Source organism: Oncorhynchus kisutch, unplaced genomic scaffold, assembly GCF_002021735.2.
Source record: "Oncorhynchus kisutch isolate 150728-3 unplaced genomic scaffold, Okis_V2 Okis06b-Okis10b_hom, whole genome shotgun sequence".
In the NCBI taxonomy this organism is placed as follows: domain Eukaryota; kingdom Metazoa; phylum Chordata; class Actinopteri; order Salmoniformes; family Salmonidae; genus Oncorhynchus; species Oncorhynchus kisutch.
In genome coordinates, this window is record NW_022261983.1 from 15735033 (window position 1) to 15755977 (window position 20945).

Below are 20945 nucleotides of genomic sequence, written 5' to 3' on the forward strand. Positions count from 1 at the left end.
ACCCCTCAAGTCCCATCCTGGACCTAAAAGGTATGTATCAGAAGCTCAACGTGCTCTGCTCACACTCCCTTTGGCCCTAGACTGTTCCTACTCTCCAATCCCTCTGAACTGAAACAGAACGTCACCCCCTCGCTGCCTTGTTTTCATCCTAACAACTCCCTTTGGCCCCAGACTGTTCCCCAGACTGTTCCTACTCTCCAATCGCTCTGAACTGAAACAGAACATCACCCCCTCGCTGCCTTGTTTTCGTCCTAACCAACTCACTTTGGCCCTAGACTGTTCCCTAGACTGTTCCTACTCTCCAATCCCTCTGAACTGAAACAGAACATCACCCCCTCGCTGCCTTGTTTTCATCCAAACCAACTCCCTTTTCAGTCTCAGTCAGGCTTTTTTTTTATGACCACCTTTCTATGAATAGAACATGTATTTTTCCTTCAGTCCTTTTCTTGTCGGCTAGGTCCTCTGTTCAGTTGGAGCTCTCAGCGTTGCAAAACAACACTGGGGATTGTAAAACAAAACTACCCTGCTCTGTGCCTGCAAAACTATACCCCCCCCACCCTCAAATAGAAGAGCCGTGACATTGATCCAGTACAGGATGTGCGAATGGTTAAGACTGCTACATATGAACACATTTGATACAAACTGATTAAGCACATTCAAAACTTTTGAGTTAAGGTGGGCTAGCCAGCTATGCAATATTTCAGACCCCTCTCAACCTCAGATAGCAGGTTGACGCTTGTCATGGTTCTTGTCCTGGAGGCAAAACAGAGCCATTTCCCCTCCGATAGGTCAGCTGCAAAGTCCAAATTGGCTACAGTGAATTCGGAAAGTATTCAGACCCCTTCACTTTTTTTTGGTTACATTTTGTTACATTACAGCCTTATTCTAAAATTGACAACAACGAAAAAAAATCCTCTTCGATCTACACACAATAACACAAAATGACAAAGCGAAAACGGGTTTTTAGAAATGTTTGCAAAAAAAATTATTTTCTAACCCTTTGCTATGAGACTCAAAATTGAGCTCAGGTGCATCCTGTTTCCATTGATCATCCTTGAGACGGTTCTACAACTTTATTGGAGTCCAGCTGTGGTAAATTCAGTTGTTTGGACATGATTTGGAAAGGCACACACCTGTCTATATAAGGTCCTACAGTTGACAGTGCATGTCAGAGCAAAAACCAAGCCATGAGGTTGAAGGAATTGTCTGTAGAGCTCTGAGACATGATTTTGTCGAGGGAAGGGTCACAGATCTGGGGAAAGGTACCAAATAATGTCTGCAGCATTGAAGGTCCACCAAGAACACAGTGGCTTCCATTATTCTTAAAATGGGAGAAGTTTGGAACCACCAAGACTCTTCCTAGAGCTGGCCGCCCAGCCAAACTCAGCAATCGGGAGAGAAGGGCCTTGGTCAGGGAGGTGATCAAGAACCTGATGGTCACTCTGACAGAGCTCGAGAGTTTCTCTGTGGAGATGGTTGTCCTTCTGCAAGGTTCTCCCATCTCTGCAGCACTCCACCAATCAGGCCTTTATGGTAGTGGCCAGATGGAAGCCATCCCTCAATAACACGCTCATGACAGCCCGCTTGGAGTTTGCCAAAGTGCACCTAAAGGACTCTCAGACCATGAGAAACAAGATGCTCTGGTCTGATGGAACCAAGATTGAAGTCTTTGGCCTGAATGCCAAGCACCACACCTGGAAGAAACCTGGAACACTCCCTACGGTGAAGCATGGTGGTGGCACCATCCCTACAGTGAAGCATGGTGGTGGCACCATCCCTACAGTGAAGCATGGTGGTGGCACCATCCCTACAGTGAAGCATGGTGGTGGCACCATCGTGCTGTGGGGATGTTTTTCAGCGGCAGGGACTAGGAGACTAGTCAGGATCAAGGGAAAGATGAACTGAGCGAAGTACAGAGAGATCCTTTCTAGGGAGTTTTTCCTAGCCAACGTGCTTCAACACCTGCATTGCTTGCTGTTTGGGGTGTTAGGCTGGGTTTCTGTACAGCACTTTGAGATATCAGCTGATGTAGGAAGGGCTATATAAATACATTTGATTTGATCCTTGATGAAGTCCTGAGCACTCTAGAGCAGGTTCTCAGACTGGAGCGAAGGTTCACCTTCCAACAGGAGAACGACCCGAAGCACACAGCCAAGACAACATAGGAGTGGCTTCGGGACAAGTCTCTGAATGTTCTTGAGTGGTCCAGCCAGAGCCCGGACTTGAATCCGGTCGAACATCTCTGGAGATACCTGAAAATAGCTGTGCAGCGACGCTCCCCATCAAACCTGACAGAGCTTGACAGGATCTGCTGAGCAGAATGGGAGAAACTGCCAAAATACAGGTGTGCCAAGCTTGTAACGTCATACCCAAGAAGTCTGCTGTAATCGCTGCCAAAGGTGCTTCAACAAAGTACTGAGTAAAGGGTCTGAATACTTATGTAAATGTAATATTCCATTTTTATTAACAAAATTAAAATAATTGCTAACATTTCTAGACCTGTTTTTGCTTAGTCATCATGGGGTATTGTGATGTCATCATGGGGTATTGTGATGTCATCATGGGGTATTGTGATGTCGTCATGGGGTATTGTGATGTCGTCATGGGGTATTGTGATGTCGTCATGGGGTATTGTGCATAGATTAATGAGGAAAATAACAAATAAATCCATTTTAGAATGAGGTTGTAATGTAACAAAATGTGGAAAAAAAGGGGAAGGTGTCTGAAAACTTTCCGAACACACTGTGTTGTCAGAAATCATACAAACACAAGTTAAGATCAAAAAGCAAATTTAAGGTTAGAAATGAGGGTTAGCAGTGTGGTTAACAATTAGGTTTAAAATCAGCTTTTATGACTGTGCCAGCTAGTGAGCACTCCGCAGCGCTGCCTCCGGAACAACATTCAAAACTAACCTGCACTAAGAATGCATCCCCCTCTTGACCCCCCCCTCCCCTTATCAAGTTGTGTTGACAGAATGCTAATATTAGTTGAAATCAAAGTTACACTACCCAAAATATACTCAATTTGTGGAAGGACCCACACACTCGGTCCTCAGCCCTAGGCTCAATGCCAACAAGGTATCCACACTCACTATGTCCTCTGTATGCTGTTCTAACCCATCTATGAAAGGGTGTGATGCATTCTTGGTTGGAATGAGGTCCATGTCCATCTCAGCTTTTCTCTTCCTTGGAGAAAAGGTCAGTGGAAGATCTTTATCCTGTGGAACATGGGCCTTCATATCCTGCAACACGCTTCTGAGCTGTGAAGACAGGTCAGTCACGTACTGTTCCTCTTCGAGATGATAAGTGAGTTCTGTGATCTCTTTAAGATATCCTGCACATTGCCTCCGTAACCGCAACAGCTTCCTAGAGGACCTCTTCTTTCCTCTTCCAGGTGGACCTTCGTATGGACGGTCAATGTTGGAGTCTCCGGTGGCCCGCTTGGTCTTAAACATGACATTTCTTATGTCACTGTCAGTGGGGTAATAGCGCCTGCGAGTAGGTGGAGGGGGCTGCTCTCCGTGGAAAAGCTCTTCCACTACAAAGGTGTTCAGATGACACTTCATTTCAGTCATCTTTCTCACACCAGACAGAGTCAGCTGCTCAATCTTCTCTCTCAGCCTGGCATCTACAGCTTCCCTAACATGAGCTGCCTGTTGGAGAAAGAACACATGGGTTTATCATAAAGGGGTCAGGGGGTAACTTAACCAACAGTCTATTATATAGGTTCTGTAGTTATATTTACCTCGCCAACAACTGCATGTGAGCTGTGCTCAGAGAGGGAGGGGAACCTGACGCAGTAGACAACCTCTGCCTTCACGGAGCTGGGTGTTTCACTTAGTGCTGCCTTCAGAGTTTGGGAGGCCTCCTTTTTAGAGCACACTGTACTTTCCTCAATCTAGACATGAAAAAGGGGTATTTGTTACATATGTACTGGTACTATGTACAGTGTTAGGCTGATTCACACAGACAGTCCAATTCTGATCTTTTTTTCCCCCCACTAATTGATCTTTTCACCAATCAGATCAGCTCTTTTGCCCATAATTGGACTGCCTGTGTACACACGGCCTTAGACTTTGACCAACTGTAGGCGTAGACCTTAAAACCTTTTCATATTTACCTTAAAATCAGGAAAGCGAATAATGTGGGCGATGTTTATTATAGCCTTGCAGTCCACTTTTTTGGTATTTTGTACCAGTTTCCGTTTCTGTAGAAAGGTATGGTCTTCAAGCTATGGAAGATATAATAATTCATTTGACTTTTATAGCAAAACATTTAATAATAATAAATAAATTGACTGGCAGTACCAGTTTAAAGTTTGGACACAGCTACTCATTCAATTTGTACTATTTTCTACATCAAACCTATGATATAACATATTTCTTTCACTCTGCGGTCCAACTCATCGCCAACTATCTCAATTGGGTTGAGTTAGTACTTCAACATGATTCTAACTAAATGTTATATCAAGTGTGTGGTGTAAATGACAGTGATCCGTCTATGAACTTACTTCCTTCTTGTCTCTTTCAGCAGCATATCTCTCTTTGGCTTTTGTCTGTCTGTCTTTGCCCTGGTGGCATTCATACGTCTTTGTGCCAACAACTTGAAACGGAACACCATTGAACGGGATACTTTTACTCTCCCAGCTGAGTTTTTTCCGTGCCAAAGGCTGTGCATCTGTTAAAAAGGTCAACAATATGATATATTACTATTAGAATGATAGGCTTGTCGGGGGAAACTAACAAAGTTGCTCTCTGTCAAATAACTCATCTGTTCTTGAAAATGGATCCCTCTATGCTGATGATGCAATAGCAATTGAGGCAATAAAGTTGAGCATCGTTGCCATGGCAGCATTGGTTGCTGCAACCAATGTACTCTTAAGGAGTGTAGGTGAGTCTACCATTACTCTTTAATTAAGGTCAAAGGACCTTATACACTACACGATAAAAAAAAAATGTGGACACCTGCTCGTCGAACATCTCATTCCAAAAATAATGGGTATTAATATGGACTTGGTCCCCCTTTTCCTGCTAGAGCAGCCTCCACTCTTCTGGGAAAGCTTTCCACTAGATGTTGGAACATTACTGAGGGGACTTTCTTCCATTCAGACACAAGAGCATTAGTGAGGTCGGGCTCTGATGTTGGGCGATTAGGCCTGGGTTGCAGTCGGCATTCCAATACATCCCAAAGATGTTCGATGGGGTTGAGGTCAGGGCTCCGTGCAGGCCAGTGAAGTTCTTCCACACAGATCTCAAAAAACCATTTCTGTATGGACCTCTTTGTGCATGGAAGTATTTAGGGGAATATTTAGGAGTGGAAACTTTCCGTGGGGATTATATGCAAATGAATATTAATACCGTTTAAATGTAGATGTGTTTTGCATTGGATGTATTTACCATATCATATGGAGACAGAAACATAAATCTTTTACCTCATAAGTAGATATAATTGCAAATGATTAAATCCTTCTAATAGAAATATGAAAAAACAATTTAGTTACAAATTGAACTTTAATTAAATGAGTTGACTCTTCACATGGGATGATTTCACTGAACAACAAAAGAAAGGGATATTGAATGATCCCCAATGATCCATCGCATCTCCCAGAAACGTTTTCAACATACATCTGTAAAATGATAGTCTAGAAACTAAAGCTTTGGTTGTCTTCCTCTCAGGCTTCCATGTCTTCTCCCTGGACCTCCTCAATATCCACCTCTTGACCATCAGACTCTGAGGCCTCATCTTCACTATCACTTTCCAACCTTGTTGAGGATGGCTCGTTGTCAGGCTCAAAAAGTCTCAGATTTGTCCGGATGGCCACCAATTTTTCAACCCTCGTATTGGTCAGCCTGTTGCGTGCTTTGGTGTGTGTGTTCCCAAACAAGGACCAACTGCACTCTGAGGCGGCTGATGTTGGTGGGATTTGGAGGATGATGGAGGCAACAGGGGAAACAGGAGGCAGGCAACAGGAGCATCAGATCCACAAAGTCCCTTCCACCAGGTGGCTGATGAGATGTGTTGGCACGACTGCCATATTGCATCTCCATCCCAAAGCCCTTGCTTGGAAGTGTACTTCCCCAGACTGCCAAGAACCTTGCCCTCATCCAGGCCAAGGTGGCGAGACACGGTAGTGATGATGCTATAGGCCTTGTTGATCTCTGCACCAGACAAGATGCTCTTGCCAGCATACTTGGGGTCCAACATGTACGCTGCGGCGTGTTTGGGCATCAGGCAGAAGTCTTCATGCTTTTTGATGTATTTCAGAACTGAAGTTTCCTCTGCTTGGAGCAACAGTGAAGTGGGCAGGGCAGTATGGATTTCTTCTCTTACATCTGCAAGCAGAGTCTGAACATCAGACTGCACGGATTGAGGGAGACAATGCCATCCTATGGTTACCGCTATAGGTTTCAGGGGTTTTGTGCGGCTTACCACTCTCCCAAAATACATCATTCAGGAGGATCCTCTTGATGGGACTGTCCATATCGGCAGACTGTGATATGGCCATTTCTTGGAGAGACTCCTTCCCCTCCAGGAAACCGTCAAACATGATGACAAAACCAGCCCAACGGGTGTTGCTGGGCAGCTTCAATGCGGTGCTCTTATTCTTCTCACATTGCTTGGTGAGGTAGATTGCTGCTATAACTTGATGACCCTTCACATACCAAATCATTTCCTTGGCTCTCATTGTTTTCAGTGCCATGATGTCCTTGAGGAGCAGATTCAATGCATGAGCAGCACAGCCAATGAGTGTGATGTGAGGGAAAGACTCTTCCACTTTAGACCAAGCCGCCTTCATGTTCGCAGCATTGTCTGTCACCGGTGCCTTCTGTGGTCCAAGGTCATTGATGACTGCCTTCAGCTCATCTGCAATGTAGAGACCGATGTGTCCGTTGTCCCTTGGGTCTGTGCTCTTGGGTCTGTGCTCTTGGGTCTGTGCTCTTGGGTCTGTGCTCTTGGGTCTGTGCCCTTGGGTCTGTGCTCTTGGGTCTGTGCTCTTGGGTCTGTGCTCTTGGGTCTGTGCTCTTGGGTCTGTGCTCTTGGGTCTGTGCTCTTGGGTCTGTGCTCTTGGGTCTGTGCTCTTGGGTCTGTGCTCTTGGGTCTGTGCTCTTGGGTCTGTGCTCTTGGGTCTGTGCTCTGGTTGTGCTCTTGGGTCTGTGCTCTTGGGGTCTGTGCTCTTGGGTCTGTGCTCTTGGGTCTGTGCTCTTGGGTCTGTGCTCTTGGGTCTGTGCTCTTGGGTCTGTGCTCTTGGGTCTGTGCTCTTGGGTCTGTGCTCTTGGGTCTGTGCTCTTGGGTCTGTGCTCTTGGGTCTGTGCTCTTGGGTCTGTGCTCTTGGGTCTGTGCTCTTGGGTCTGTGCTCTTGGGTCTGTGCTCTTGGGTCTGTGCTCTTGGGTCTGTGCTCTTGGGTCTGTGCTCTTGGGTCTGTGCTCTTGGGTCTGTGCTCTTGGGTCTGTGCTCTTGGGTCTGTGCTCTTGGGTCTGTGCTCTTGGGTCTGTGCTCTTGGGTCTGTGCTCTTGGGTCTGTGCTCTTGGGTCTGTGCTCTTGGGTCTGTGCTCTTGGGTCTGTGCTCTTGGGTCTGTGCTCTTGGGTCTGTGCTCTTGGGTCTGTGCTCTTGGGTCTGTGCTCTTGGGTCTGTGCTCTTGGGTCTGTGCTCTTGGGTCTGTGCTCTTGGGTCTGTGCTCTTGGGTCTGTGCTCTTGGGTCTGTGCTCTTGGGTCTGTGCTCTTGGGTCTGTGCTCTTGGGTCTGTGCTCTTGGGTCTGTGCTCTTGGGTCTGTGCTCTTGGGTCTGTGCTCTTGGGTCTGTGCTCTTGGTCTGTGCTCTTGGGTCTGTGCTCTTGGGTCTGTGCTCTTGGGTCTGTGCTCTTGGTCTGTGCTCTTGGGTCTGTGCTCTTGGGTCTGTGCTCTTGGGTCTGTGCTCTTGGGTCTGTGCTCTTGGTCTGTGCTCTTGGGTCTGTGCTCTTGGGTCTGTGCTCTTGGGTCTGTGCTCTTGGGTCTGTGCTCTTGGGTCTGTGCTCTTGGGTCTGTGCTCTTGGGTCTGTGCTCTTGGGTCTGTGCTCTTGGGTCTGTGCTCTTGGGTCTGTGCTCTTGGGTCTGTGCTCTTGGGTCTGTGCTCTTGGGTCTGTGCTCTTGGGTCTGTGCTCTTGGGTCTGTGCTCTTGGGTCTGTGCTCTGGGTCTGTGCTCTTGGGTCTGTGCTCTTGGGTCTGTGCTCTTGGGTCTGTGCTCTTGGGTCTGTGCTCTTGGGTCTGTGCTCTTGGGTCTGTGCTCTTGGGTCTGTGCTCTTGTAGAATACTGTGCAAAATAGTGCTATTTAGTTATTTTTTTGTGCAATTGTTAAACTTTTTTTTTTTTTTTAACTTATTTTGTACATAATGTTGCTGCTACCGAAAATAACTTCTGGACATCAGAACTGGGATTACTCACCACGAACTGGAAGAAGATTTCTCCTTTAACGAGTCCAACGAGAAAGATATACTGCTCTCCCGGGAACAGGCCCAAATCCCCCCAAAAGGAAAAGAGGACGCGGATTGGGCTGCCTTTTGAGAATCCATAGGCCAGCGAGTAAACTCCCACTGCCATCAATTCTACTTGCTAACACGCATATTGGAAAATAAAATCGATGACCTACGATTACAATTATCCTACCAACCGGACATTAAGAACTGTAATACATTATGTTTCACCAAGTTGTGGCTGAACGACGACACGGATAATATAGAGGGATTTTCAATGCGCCGGCAGAACAGAGAAGCTACGTCTCGTAAGACGAGGGGTGGGGTTGTGTCTTTTTGTCAATAACAGCTGGTGTGCGATGTCTAATATTAAAGAGGTATTGCTCGCCTGCAGTAGAGTACCTTATGATAAACTGTAGACCACACTATCTATATTATTCGTAGCCGTCTATTTACCACCACAGACCAATGCTGGCACTAAGACCGCACTCAACCAACTCTATAAGGCCATAAGCAAACAAGAAAATGCTCACCCTGGAGTGGCGTTCCTTGTGGCCGGGGGCTTTAATGCAGGCAAACTTAAATCAGTTTGACCAAATTTTTACCAGCATGTCACATGTGCAACCAGAGGAAAAAAAACACTAGACCACCTTTACTCCACACACAGAGATGCATACAAAGCTCTCCCCCGCCCTCCATTTGGAAAATCTGACTAATAATTCAATCCTCCTGATTCCTGCTTACAAGCAAAAACTAAAGCAGGAAGTACCAGTGACTCACTCAATATGGAAGTGATCAGATGACGCGGATGCAACGCTACAGGACTGTTTTGCTAGCACAGACTGGAATGCGTTCTGGGATTCATCCAATGGCATTGAGGAGTCTAGCACCTCAGTCATCGGCTTCATCAATAAGTGCATCGACGATGTTGCCCCCACAGTAACTGTACGTACATAACCCAACCAGAAGCCATGGATTACAGGCAACATCCTCATCGAGCTAAAGGCTAGAGCTGCCGCTTTCAAGGAGCGGGACACTAATCCGGACGCCTATAAGAAATCCCGCTATGCTCTCAGACGAACCATCAAACAAGCAAATCAACAATATAGGATTAAGATTGAAGACGAGCTAAATGCCTTTTCTGTCACTTAGAGGCAAGCAACACTGAAGCATGCACGAGAGCACCAGTTGTTCTGGATGACTGTGTGATAACACTCTCAGTAGCCGATGTGAGCAAGACCTTTAAACGGGTCAACATTCACAAAGACCAGATGGATTCCCAGAACGTGTACTCAAAGCATGCGCGGACCAACTGGCAAGTGTGTTCACTGACATTTTTAACCTCTCCCTGACAGTCATACCTGTAACATGTAATACCTACATGTTTCAAGCAGACCACCATAGTCCTTGTGCCCAGGATGCGAAGATGACATGCCTAAATGATTACAGCCCCATAGCACTCACGTCGGTAGCCATGAACTGCTTTGAAAGTCTGATTATCATATCAACAGCATCCTCTCGGATACCCTTGACCCACTCCAATTTGTATACCGCTCCAACAAATCCACAGATGATGCAATCTCAACCGCACTCCACACTGCCCTTTCTCACCTGGACAAAAGGAACACCTATGTGAGAATGCTATTCATTGACTACAGCTCAGCGTTCAACACCATAGTGCTCACGAAGCTCATCACTAAGCTAAGGACCCTGGGACAACACCTCCCTCTGCAACTGGATCCTGGACTTCCTGACGGGCTGCCTCCAGGTGGTAAAGGTAGGCAACAACATGTCTGCCACGCTGATCCTCAACACTAGGGCCCCTCAGGGGTGTGTACTTAGTCCCCTCCTGTACTCCCTGTTAACCCACGACTGCATGGCCAAACACGACTCCAACACCATCATTAAGTTTGCTGACGAAACAACAGTGGTAGGCCTGATCACCGACAACGATGAGACAACATATAGGGAGGTCAGAGAACTGGCATTGTGGTGCCAGGACAACAACCTCCCCTTCAATGTGAGCAAGACAAAGGAGCTGATCATGGAATACAGGAAAGGCTTGCCGAACAAGCCCTCATTAACATCAATGGGGCTCTAATGGATCGAAAGTATCAGGTTCCTTGGTGTCCACATCTCCAATGATCTATCATGGGCCAGACTAGAGGTTGACCGATTAATCGGAATGGCCGATTTCAAGTTTTCATAACAATCGTAAATTTGTATTTTGGGGCTTTAACGTTTTTATTTTTTTTATTTTACCTTTATTTAACCTGGCAAGTCAGTTAAGAACACATTCTTATTTTCAATGACGGCCTAGGAACAGTGGGTTAACTGCCTTGTTCAGGGGCAGAATGACAGATTTTCACCTTGTCAGCTCGGGGGATCCAATCTTGCAACCTTACAGTTAACTAGTCCAACGCTCTAACCACCTGCCTCATTGCACTCCACGAGGAGCCTGCCCGTTACGCGAATGCAGAAGAAGCCAAGGTAAGTTGCTAGCTAGCATTAAACTTATCTTGTAAAAAAATAATCAATCAATCATAATCACTAGTTATAACTACACATGGTTGATGATATTACTAGTTTATCTAGAGTGTCCTGAGTTGCATATAATCGATGCAACGCTGGGGGATGATTTAACAAAAGCGGAAAAAGCACAATCGTTGGATGACTGTACCTAACCATAAACACCAATGCCTTTCTTAAAATCAATACACAGAAGTATATATTTTTAAACCTGCATATTTAGCTAAAAGATATCCAGGTTTGCAGGCAATATTAACCAGGTGAAATTGTGTCATTTCTCTTGCGTTCATTGCACGCAGAGTCAGGTTATATTGCAACAGTTTGGGCCGCCTGGCTCATTGCGAACTAATTTGCCAGAATTGTACGTAATTTGTACAATGTAACAAGAATATTTAGACTTAGGGATGCCACCCGTTAGATAAAATACCGAACGGTTCCGTATTTCACTGAAGTAATAAACGTTTTGTTTTCGAAATGATAGTTTCCGGATTAGACCATATTAATGACCAAAGGCAGTCTGACTGAGCGATGGTAGGCAGCAGCAGGCTCGTAAGCATTCATTCAAACAGCACTTTTGTGCATTTTGCCAGCAGCTCGTCGCAAGCACAGCGCTGTTTATGACTTCAAGCCTATCAGCTTAATGGCTGGTGTAACCGATGTGAAATGGCTAGCTAGTTAGCTGGGTGTGCGCTAATAGCGTTTCAAACGTCACTCGCTCTGAGACTTGGAGTAGTTATTCCCCTTGCTCTGCAAGGGCCGCGGCTTTTGTGGAGCGATGGGTAACGATGCTTCGAGTGTGGCCGTTGTCGATGTGTTCCTGGTTCGAGCCCAGGTAGGGGCGAGGAGAGAGACGGAAGCTATACTGTTACACTGGAAATACTATAGTGCCTATAAGAACATCCAATAGTCAAAGGTATATGAAATACAAATGGTATAGAGATAAATAGTCCTATAAATACTATATTAATTACAACCTAAAACCTCTTACCTTGGAATATTGAAGTCTCATGTTAAAAGGAACCACCAACTTTCATATGATCTCATGTTCTGAGCCAGGAACTCAAACGTTAGCTTTTTTACATGACACATATTGCACTTTTACTTCTCCAACACTTTGTTTTTGCATTATTTAAACCAAATGGAACATGTATCATTATTTATTTGAGGCTAAATAGATTTTTATTGGTGCATTATATTAAGTTAAATTAAGTGTTCATTCAGTATTGTTGTAATTGTCATTATTACAAATAAAATTTAAATTCAAATTTAAATTGTCCGATTAATCGGTATCGGCTTTTTTTTGGTCCTCCAATAAATCGGTATCGGTATCGGTGTTGAAAAATCATAATCGGCCAAACATACCAAGACAGTCGTGAAGAGGGCACGACAAAACCTTTTCCCCTTCAGGAGACTGAAACGATTTTTCATGGATCCCCAGATCCTCAAAAAGTTCTACAGCTGCACCATCGAGAGCATCCTGACCGGTTGCATCACCGCTTGGTATGGAAACTGCTCAGCATCTGGCCATAAGGCGCTACAGAGGGTAGTGCGTATGGCCCAGTACATCACTGGGCCCAAGCTTCTTGCAATCCAGGGCCTCTATAATAGGCTGTGTCAGAGGAAAACACAAGCCATAAGACTGCTGAACAATTCATCAAATGGCCACCAGAGTATTACATTGACCCCCTCCATTTGTTTTGTACACCGCTGCTACTCGCTGTTTATTATCTATGCATAGTCACTTCACCCCTACCTACATTTACAAATTACCTGGTACCCCCTGTATATAGCCTCATTATTGTTATGTTACTGTGTTAATTTTTACTTTAGTTTATTTGGCAAATATTTTCTTAACTCTTCTTGAACTGCACTGTTGGTTAAAGGGCTTGTAAGTAAGCATTTCACGGTAAGGTCTACACTTGTTGTATTCGGCGCATGTGACAAATAGTTTGATTTGACATGATCATAATTGACTGTAGCAACATATAAAACGCCCACAAGCTACCAGTGGCTGAAAACACAATTGCAGCGGGATGTACGAGTGACGAATTTCCGGGCCAGGATGGTCCATTTAAAATGAATTCCTTCCTTCCTCCCTCGCCCTGCAAGTGTAAACTCGCCAGACGTCATGATAAGTCATCAGAAGTGTCCACTGAATTTGAGGGCTGAGGGGAGAGTGTGTTTTTAATGCAGCCTTTATTGTACAATCCTTACTGTTGACCAATCACCGACGAAGTGGCTTAGACTTCGGCTTGCCTCTAGAAAAAAATGTTGTGTGCCCGAACAACAGACCGAAAGGGTAAACCAGAGACGTCTTAGGGGCTATAAAGCTGAAGCGTCCCTTTAGAATGGTAGTGAGAGAAAATCCAGTCGCGGGTAGTGGGAGCGGATGGAAATAGCGGAAACTGGGCCGACATAATGCTAATTTTGTCGTCGATGAAACATCTGATCTCAATACAATTTGAATGTACCAAAAGTACAATATGTTACGAGCACAGTGCGCTAAGTTTTATAGACTTGAAGATTTGCCGAAGTTTTAAAAAATTGCGTTCAGGAGTGCAAGGGTCGAATTGAGTTTGTGCTTGGCTTTGCCCACTATGCTCATACTGTAAACAGCACAGATGAACTAACTTCGTTTTGGAAACAATTTCCAAAAGCCTAAATGTCATAATATATGCACGAATTTTCCAAACTGTTCGGCTGGGAAGAATCCCTGGTTCATCGTCCGTGCTTCAGCTGATGACACCGAACATGGAAAGACTGACTGAGACGGGCAAACCCCACTCCGTTGCCAGCAACATTGCATAGCAATATTGCCCCCCAGAAATGGCCAGTGTATCATTAGCCGTCACGTAAGTAACTTCGTTATTTCAACAGTAATTAATGAACATGTCTAATTTATTGGGCTAGTGTATCATCAGCTTTAGGTCATTTTAGATGAGTAGCAAAAGTAAGCTACTAGCTACCTAATGTTAGCTATTTAGGCTATGTAACGTTATGTTTTTTAAGATAACTTACCCTTTTGCCCAAAACTTTTGTCCTTTCTCAATGTTATGAATTTCAGTGACGTTTCCAATTCTTGTTCCCGAATGTATTTAGTTATTTCGTCCTCAAACTTGAACTCGAGATATGCCATTTCGAAAATATGGCGTTTTCCACCATAGATATTAAGCAGTGTACTAGCACAGTTTCTAAACCTAGAGACGCAACATCGCGATACTTCCGGGAACGCTTGCGGACCAGGACGACGCCTCGATCACACCAACAGTTTTCCCCTCCCCCGTTTTGGAACACCAGAAGTACATTAATTTCCGATTTAACGCTGTGTATGCATTACAGTATTGCTGAGACAGTTGTGTGGCGTATTATTTATTTATTTATATATATATATGAGAGAGAAATGTCCTTGTTTTTGAAAGAAAAACACTTTTTTTTGCCCATTAAAATAACATCAAATTGATCAGAAATACAGTGTAGATGTGTAATTGATTCAAACTGTAATCGAAGTGTAATTGATTCAAACTACATAATAGTAGGATGATACACAGCCAATACAGTAGGTGGCAGCATGCCCCTAGAACAATTGTTAGAAGAACAACTATAACAACATTTGGCCTCACACTCCAGAACAGTAGGTGGCGCCAAGTGGTTTATGCTGATTGTACGGAGATTGTGACAGCCTGGTTAAATGGTGTCCCTTGACAAGGCAAGAACAAGATGTATGTCAGGAGAAGTGCAGTATTATCATAAGGAGACTTGGAAATGGAGGAGGAGTGGAGGGGGGAAAAGAGTGACAGAGGATGTCTAAGAAAGAGATGGAGGAAGAGGGTGAACTTGAGTCAGTTAAAAATGGTGGGGGAAAAAGGAGGTGGTCGGTGTGGTGAAGTTATCAGAGCCCGAGGCGTGCACCGAGAGTCAGGATAAAGATGAGCCTGTGACAGCAGGAGTGAAGTTTTTGGAAAAAGTGGACGCCTGCCTTTTGGCTGATCCATTTGTGGTTTCAGGGTGGGTGAAAATGGAGTTGGGTGCGGGTAACCAGAAGTGGTAATTGTATGTGTTTCTGCTGGTCAGAGGGAGCAGGCGCTACACGTTAAACGAATGGGGACAAGAGGTGTGAATTGTTTTGCTCTCAAGAAAATGGCGCCATTGAAAGGAGTGATTACTGGGGTAGCAGTAAAAGCTGACCAACTGAAGGGGAAGATTCCCGGTGTTTGTGACGCTCGTCATTTGATGCGTGAGTGGAGAAACAGAAGAGTCATTGTCTGTTCTTTTGAGTTTTGATGTTGAGTCTGCCCGACAAAGTGCTGTTAGGATATGTTTTCCTGTACGAACTTTTGTGCCGGTTACATTACGTTGTTTCAGGTGTCAAGCTTGTGGGCATGTGGCAGCAGTGTGTAGGAGGGAGGTTCCTATGTGTGCAGAAGGCCATGAGACAAAGAAATGTGTAGCATTGGGGAAAGTAGTGGTATATGTTAATTGTAGCAGTGCCCATTGCTACAATTAGAAATGGGGATTAGAAATGTCCCGTGCGAGAGAGGCAGGTTGAGGTTTCCAGGGTTAGAGTAGTGCAGAAGTTGTCATACACTGAGGCAGTGAAAAAAGTAGAGGAAGATGGGTCAAGGGGGAGGGATCCTGAGAGGAGTGGTGTGAATAGTAGATCTGTACCAGTACAGAGGGATAAACCAACAAGTGATATACAGTTGAAGTCAGAATTACATACACCTTAGCCAAATACATTTAAACTCAGTTTTTCACAATTCCTGACATTTAATCCTAGTAAAAATTCCCTGTTTTAGGTCAGTTAGGATTACCACTTCATTTTAAGAATGTGAAATGTCAGAATAATAGTAGAAAATTATTTATTTCAGCTTTTATTTCTTTCATCACATTCCCAGTAGGTCAGAAGTTTAAATACACTCAAATAGTATTTGGTAGCATTGCCTTTAAAATGGTTTAACTTGGGTCAAACATTTCAGGTAGCGTTCCACAAGCTTCCCACAATAAGTTGGGTGAATTTTGGCCCATTCCTTCTGACAGAGCTGGTGTAACTGAGTCAGGTTTGTAGGCCTCCTTGCTCGCACACGCTTTTTCAGTTCTGCCCACAAATTTTCTTGTAGGATTGAGGTCCCGGGCTTTTTGATGGTCACTCCAATACCTTGACTTTGTTGTTCTTAAGCCATTTTGTCACAACTTTGGAAGTATGCTTGGGGTCGTTGTCCATTTGGAAGACCCATTTGCGACCAAGCTTTAACTTGGTGACTGATGTCTTGAGACGTTGCTTCAATATATCCACCTCATTTTCCTGCCTCATGATGCCATCTATTTTGTGAAGTGCACCAGTCCCTCCTGCAGCAAAGCACCCGCACAACATGATGCTGCCACCCCCGTGCTTCACGGTTGGGATGGTGTTTTTCGGCTTGCAAGCCTCTTTGCTGTTGTTCTGGGATTGATTTTCACTTTTTGCACCAAAGTACGTTCATCTCTAGGAGACAGAACGCCTCTCCTTCTTGAGTGGTATGACGGCTGCGTGGTCCCATTGTATTTATACTTGCGTACTATTGTTTGTACAGATGAACGTGGTACCTTCAGGTGTTTGGAAATTGCTCCCAAGGATGAACCAGACGTGTGGAGGTCTGCAATTTTTTTTCTGAGGTCTTGGCTGATTTCTTTTGATTTTCCCATGATGTCAAGCAAAGAGGCAATGAGTTTGAAAGTAGGCCTTGAAATAGATCCACAGGTGCACCTCCAATTGGCTCAAACTATGTCAATTAGCCTATCAGAAGCTTCTAAAGCCATAACATAATTTTCTGGAATTTTCCAAGCTGTTTAAAGGCACAGTCAACTTAGTGTATGTAAACTTCTGACCCACTGGAATTTTGATACAGTGAAATAATCTGTCTGTAAACAATTGTTGGAAAAATGTCTTGTGTCATGCACAAAATAGATGTCCTAACCGACTTGCCAAAACTATAGTTTGTTAACAAGACATTTGTGGAGTGGTTGAAAAATTAGTTTTAATGTATGTAAACTACCGACTTGGAGTTTTGGCATTTATAGTAATCGTTATCAACTGTTCTGCAGAGATGGAACGTAAAGTCGCAGAAAATAGAAGTTGTGGTGGCAGCTGCAGAGGTCTTTGGCTGTGCGTGACTTGACATCAGAATAATTACAGGGTGTGTTAAGTGGTGGTCTCCCATCCTTTCAGGCTGTTGGCCTGAAGTAGGACTAAATATATATATTTTTTATTTTAACTCAGCAAGTCAGTTAAGAACAAATTCTTATTTTCAATGACGGCCAAGGAACAGTGGGTTAACTGCCTTGTTCAGGGGCAGAACGACAGATTTGGACCTTGTCAGCCCAGGGATTTGACCTAGCAACCTTTCAGTTACTGGCTCAATGCTCTAACCACTAGGCTACCCTGCCACTCCAATAGTGGAGCATGGTATTTATTAGGATTTATTATTATTTTGTGAGTGTAGTGTGAAATTGTAGTTTTTTAAAAATATTTTTTATTTTATTTATTTTTTTAGCAAAGTACAAGGGAGTTACTCCAGTCTATTGGTAGCGGTAGACCTCATCGGAGAAGAACAGTAGGTGGCAGTGTATGCTGCTAAAGGTTGAATGCGATCCGCCAACCCAATCTCAAAGAAGAAGAACGTATTCGCTAACGCCATATTTTCGAAATGGCATATCTCGAGTTCAAGTTTGAGGACGAAATTACTAAATATATTCGGGAACAAGAATTGGCAACGTCACTGAAATTCGTAATATTGGGAAAGGACAAAAGTTTTGGACAAAAGGGTACGTTGTCTTTTTCTTTATTTCATAACTAGTAGCTAACTTTTGCTACTCTCATCTAAAATGATGCTAAGTTAGCTAGCTAGCATAACAGATTCCATTCCAAGCGCTCGACCAGAGAGCAACTTTGTTAGTTTCCCCCCACAAGCCTATCATTCTAATAGTAATATATCATATTGTTGACCTTTTTAACAGATGCACAGCCTTTGGCACGGAAAAAACTCAGCTGGGAGAGTAAAAGTATCCCGTTCAATGGTGTTCCGTTTCAAGTTGTTGGCACAAAGACGTATGAATGCCACCAGGGCAAAGACAGACAGACAAAAGCCAAAGAGAAATATGCTGCTGAAAGAGACAAGAAGGAAGTAAGTTCATAGACGGATCACTGTTATTTACACAACACACTTGATATAACATTTAATTAGAATAATGTTGAAGTACTAACAGTGGAATGTTCCTCAATAAGATGGGACTTTAAAGGGTTGTCCTAACGCTGTGGTCACTAAAGAGGCCATGGCACTTATTGCAAGAGTATGTAGGTGGGGTTAGGGTGGTGAGTTTCCCTGTACACTGTAAAGAGCTTTGGGTGTCTAGAAAAATGCTATAAAAGTCAAATGTATAATTATATCTTCCATAGCTTGAAGACCATACCTTTGTAAAGAGACGGAAACTGGTACAAAATACCAAAAAGGTGGACTGCAAGGCTATAATAAACATCGCTCACATTATTCGCTTTCCTGATTTTAAGGTAAATATGAAAACTTATATCAAGGTCTAGGCCTTCTGTTGGTCTGTCTAAAAAAAATTATCAGAATTGAGCTGGATATGTAAACACAACCTGTGAATCAGCCTAACACCGTACATAGTACCAGTACATATGTAACAAATACCCCTTTTTCATGTCTAGATTGAGGAAAGTACAGTGCGCTCTAAAAAGGAGGCCTCCCAAACTCTGAAGGCAGCACTAAGTGAAACACCCAGCTCCGTGAAGGCAGAGGTTGTCTACTGCGTCAGGTTCCCCTCCCTTTCTGAGCACAGCTCACATGCAGTTGTTGGCGAGGTAAATATAACTATAGAACCTATATAATAGACTGTTGGTTAAGTTACCCCCTGACCCCTTTATGATAAACCCATGTGTTCTTTCTCCAACAGGCAGCTCATGTTAGGGAAGCTGTAGATGCCAGGCTGAGAGAGAAGATTGAGCAGCTGACTCTGTCTGGTGTGAGAAAGATGACTGAAATGAAGTGTCATCTGAACACCTTTGTAGTGGAAGAGCTTTTCCATGGAGAGCAGCCCCCTCCACCTACTCGCAGGCGCTATTACCCCACTGACAGTGACATAAGAAATGTCATGTTTAAGACCAAGCGGGCCACCGGAGACTCCAATATTGACCGTCCATACGAAGGTCCATCTGGAAGAGGAAAGAAGAGGTCCTCTAGGAAGCTGTTGCGGTTACGGAGGCAATGTGCAGGATATCTTAAAGAGATCACAGAACTCACTTACCATCTCGAAGAGGAACAGTACGTGACTGACCTGTCTTCACAGCTCAGAAGCATGTTGCTGGATATGAAGGCCCATGTTCCACAGGATAAAGACCTTCCACTGACCTTTTCTTCAAGGAAGAGAAAATCTGAGATGGACATGGACCTCATTCCAACCAAGAGTGCATCACACCCTTTCATAGATGGGTTAGAACAGCATACAGAGGACATAGTGAGTGTGGATACCTTGTTGGCATTGAGCCTAGGTTAGTAGGGCTGAGTGGATACCTTGTTGGCATTGAGCCTAGGTTAGTAGGGCTGAGTGGATACCTTGTTGGCATTGAGCCTAGGTTAGTAGGGCTGCGTGGATACCTTGTTGGTATTTAGCCTAGGGTAGTAGGGCTGCATGGATACCTTTTTGGCATTGAGCCTAGGTTTGTACGGCTGAGTGGATACGTTGTTGGTATTTAGCCTAGGGCTGATGACTGTGGGTTCTGCCACCAATTGAGTATATTTTGGGTAGTGTAACTTTTATTTCAACTAATGTTAATGTAACGGATGTGAAATGGCTAGCTAGATTTAAAGTTATACTGTTACATTAACAACTTCATAAAAACATGTTTTCTCATCTCAAGATGTAAAACAAATACATGACTATAGTAAGTCATTTAGGAGGCATATAAACACACTGTTCCACTCATCTGCAGCTACTCTGCACTTTATTGTATTATGGTCTGTCCTGATGCCTAGTCACTTTACTCTGCACATTTATCTCCTTGATCTGGTACTTCCTGTATATAGTCGCACATTGATCTGGTACTGGTAATCCCTGTATATAGCTGCACATTGATCTGGTAATCCCTGTATATAGCTGCACATTGATCTGGTAATCCCTGTATATAGCTCCACATTGATCTGGTAATCCCTGTATATAGCTGCACATTGATCTGGTAATCCCTGTATATAGCTGCACATTGATCTGGTACTCCCTGTATATAGCTGCACATTGATCTGGTAATCCCTGTATATAGCTGCACATTGATCTGGTACTCCCTGTATATAGCTCCACAGTGATCTGGTAATCCCTGTATATAGCTGCACATTGATCTGCTACTGGTAATCCCTGTATATAGCTGCACATTGATCTGGTACTGGTACTCCCTGTATATAGCTGCACATTGATCTGGTACTCCCTGTATATAGTTGCACATTTATCTCCTTGATCTGGTACTTCCTGTATATAGCTGCACATTGATCTGGTACTGGTACTTCCTGTATATAGCTGCACATTGATCTGGTACTGGTAATCCCTGTATATAGTCGCACATTGATCTGGTACTGGTACTTCCTGTATATAGCTGCACATTGATCTGGTACTTCCTGTATATAGCTGCACATTGATCTGGTACTTCCTGTATATAGCTGCACATTGATCTGGTACTTCCTGTATATAGCTGCACATTGATCTGGTACTTCCTGTATATAGCTGCACATTGATCTGGTACTCCCTGTATATAGCTGCACATTGATCTGGTACTCCCTGTATATAGTTGCACATTTATCTCCTTGATCTGGTACTTCCTTTATATAGCTGCACATTGATCTGGTACTGGTACTTCCTGTATATAGCTGCACATTGATCTGGTACTGGTAATCCCTGTATATAGTCGCACATTGATCTGGTACTTCCTGT

General features: G+C 44.0%; 2 protein-coding genes across 4 annotated transcripts; one reads left to right on the top strand and one right to left on the bottom strand.

Annotated features, from left to right (window-relative positions):
• Window positions 1-2441: 2441 nt before the first annotated feature.
• LOC116359913 (uncharacterized) lies at window positions 2442-14215 on the bottom strand. Its single transcript, XM_031813940.1, has 5 exons — window positions 13995-14215; window positions 4510-4676; window positions 4120-4230; window positions 3745-3897; window positions 2442-3652 (listed from the first exon to the last, which is right to left on the bottom strand). The coding sequence occupies exons 1-5, from the start codon at window positions 14110-14112 to the stop codon at window positions 3020-3022; spliced, it is 1182 nt and encodes a 393-aa protein (XP_031669800.1). The 5' UTR covers window positions 14113-14215; the 3' UTR covers window positions 2442-3019.
• On the top strand, window positions 13011-20090 carry LOC116359914 (uncharacterized). 3 transcript variants are annotated; one of them, XM_031813942.1, is made up of 6 exons: window positions 17618-17777; window positions 17970-18136; window positions 18409-18519; window positions 18679-18831; window positions 18924-19526; window positions 19569-20090. In XM_031813942.1, exons 1-5 carry the CDS (start codon window positions 17660-17662, stop codon window positions 19521-19523), a joined length of 1149 nt encoding a protein of 382 aa, XP_031669802.1. In that variant the 5' UTR covers window positions 17618-17659; the 3' UTR covers window positions 19524-19526; window positions 19569-20090. The 3 variants fall into 3 exon arrangements, 2 of the variants coding, with proteins under 2 accessions (XP_031669802.1, XP_031669801.1); XR_004206814.1 differs by lacking the exon at window positions 17618-17777 and adding an exon at window positions 13011-13828 and having other exon boundaries at window positions 18924-20090; XM_031813941.1 differs by having other exon boundaries at window positions 18924-20090.
• Window positions 20091-20945: the final 855 nt, after the last annotated feature.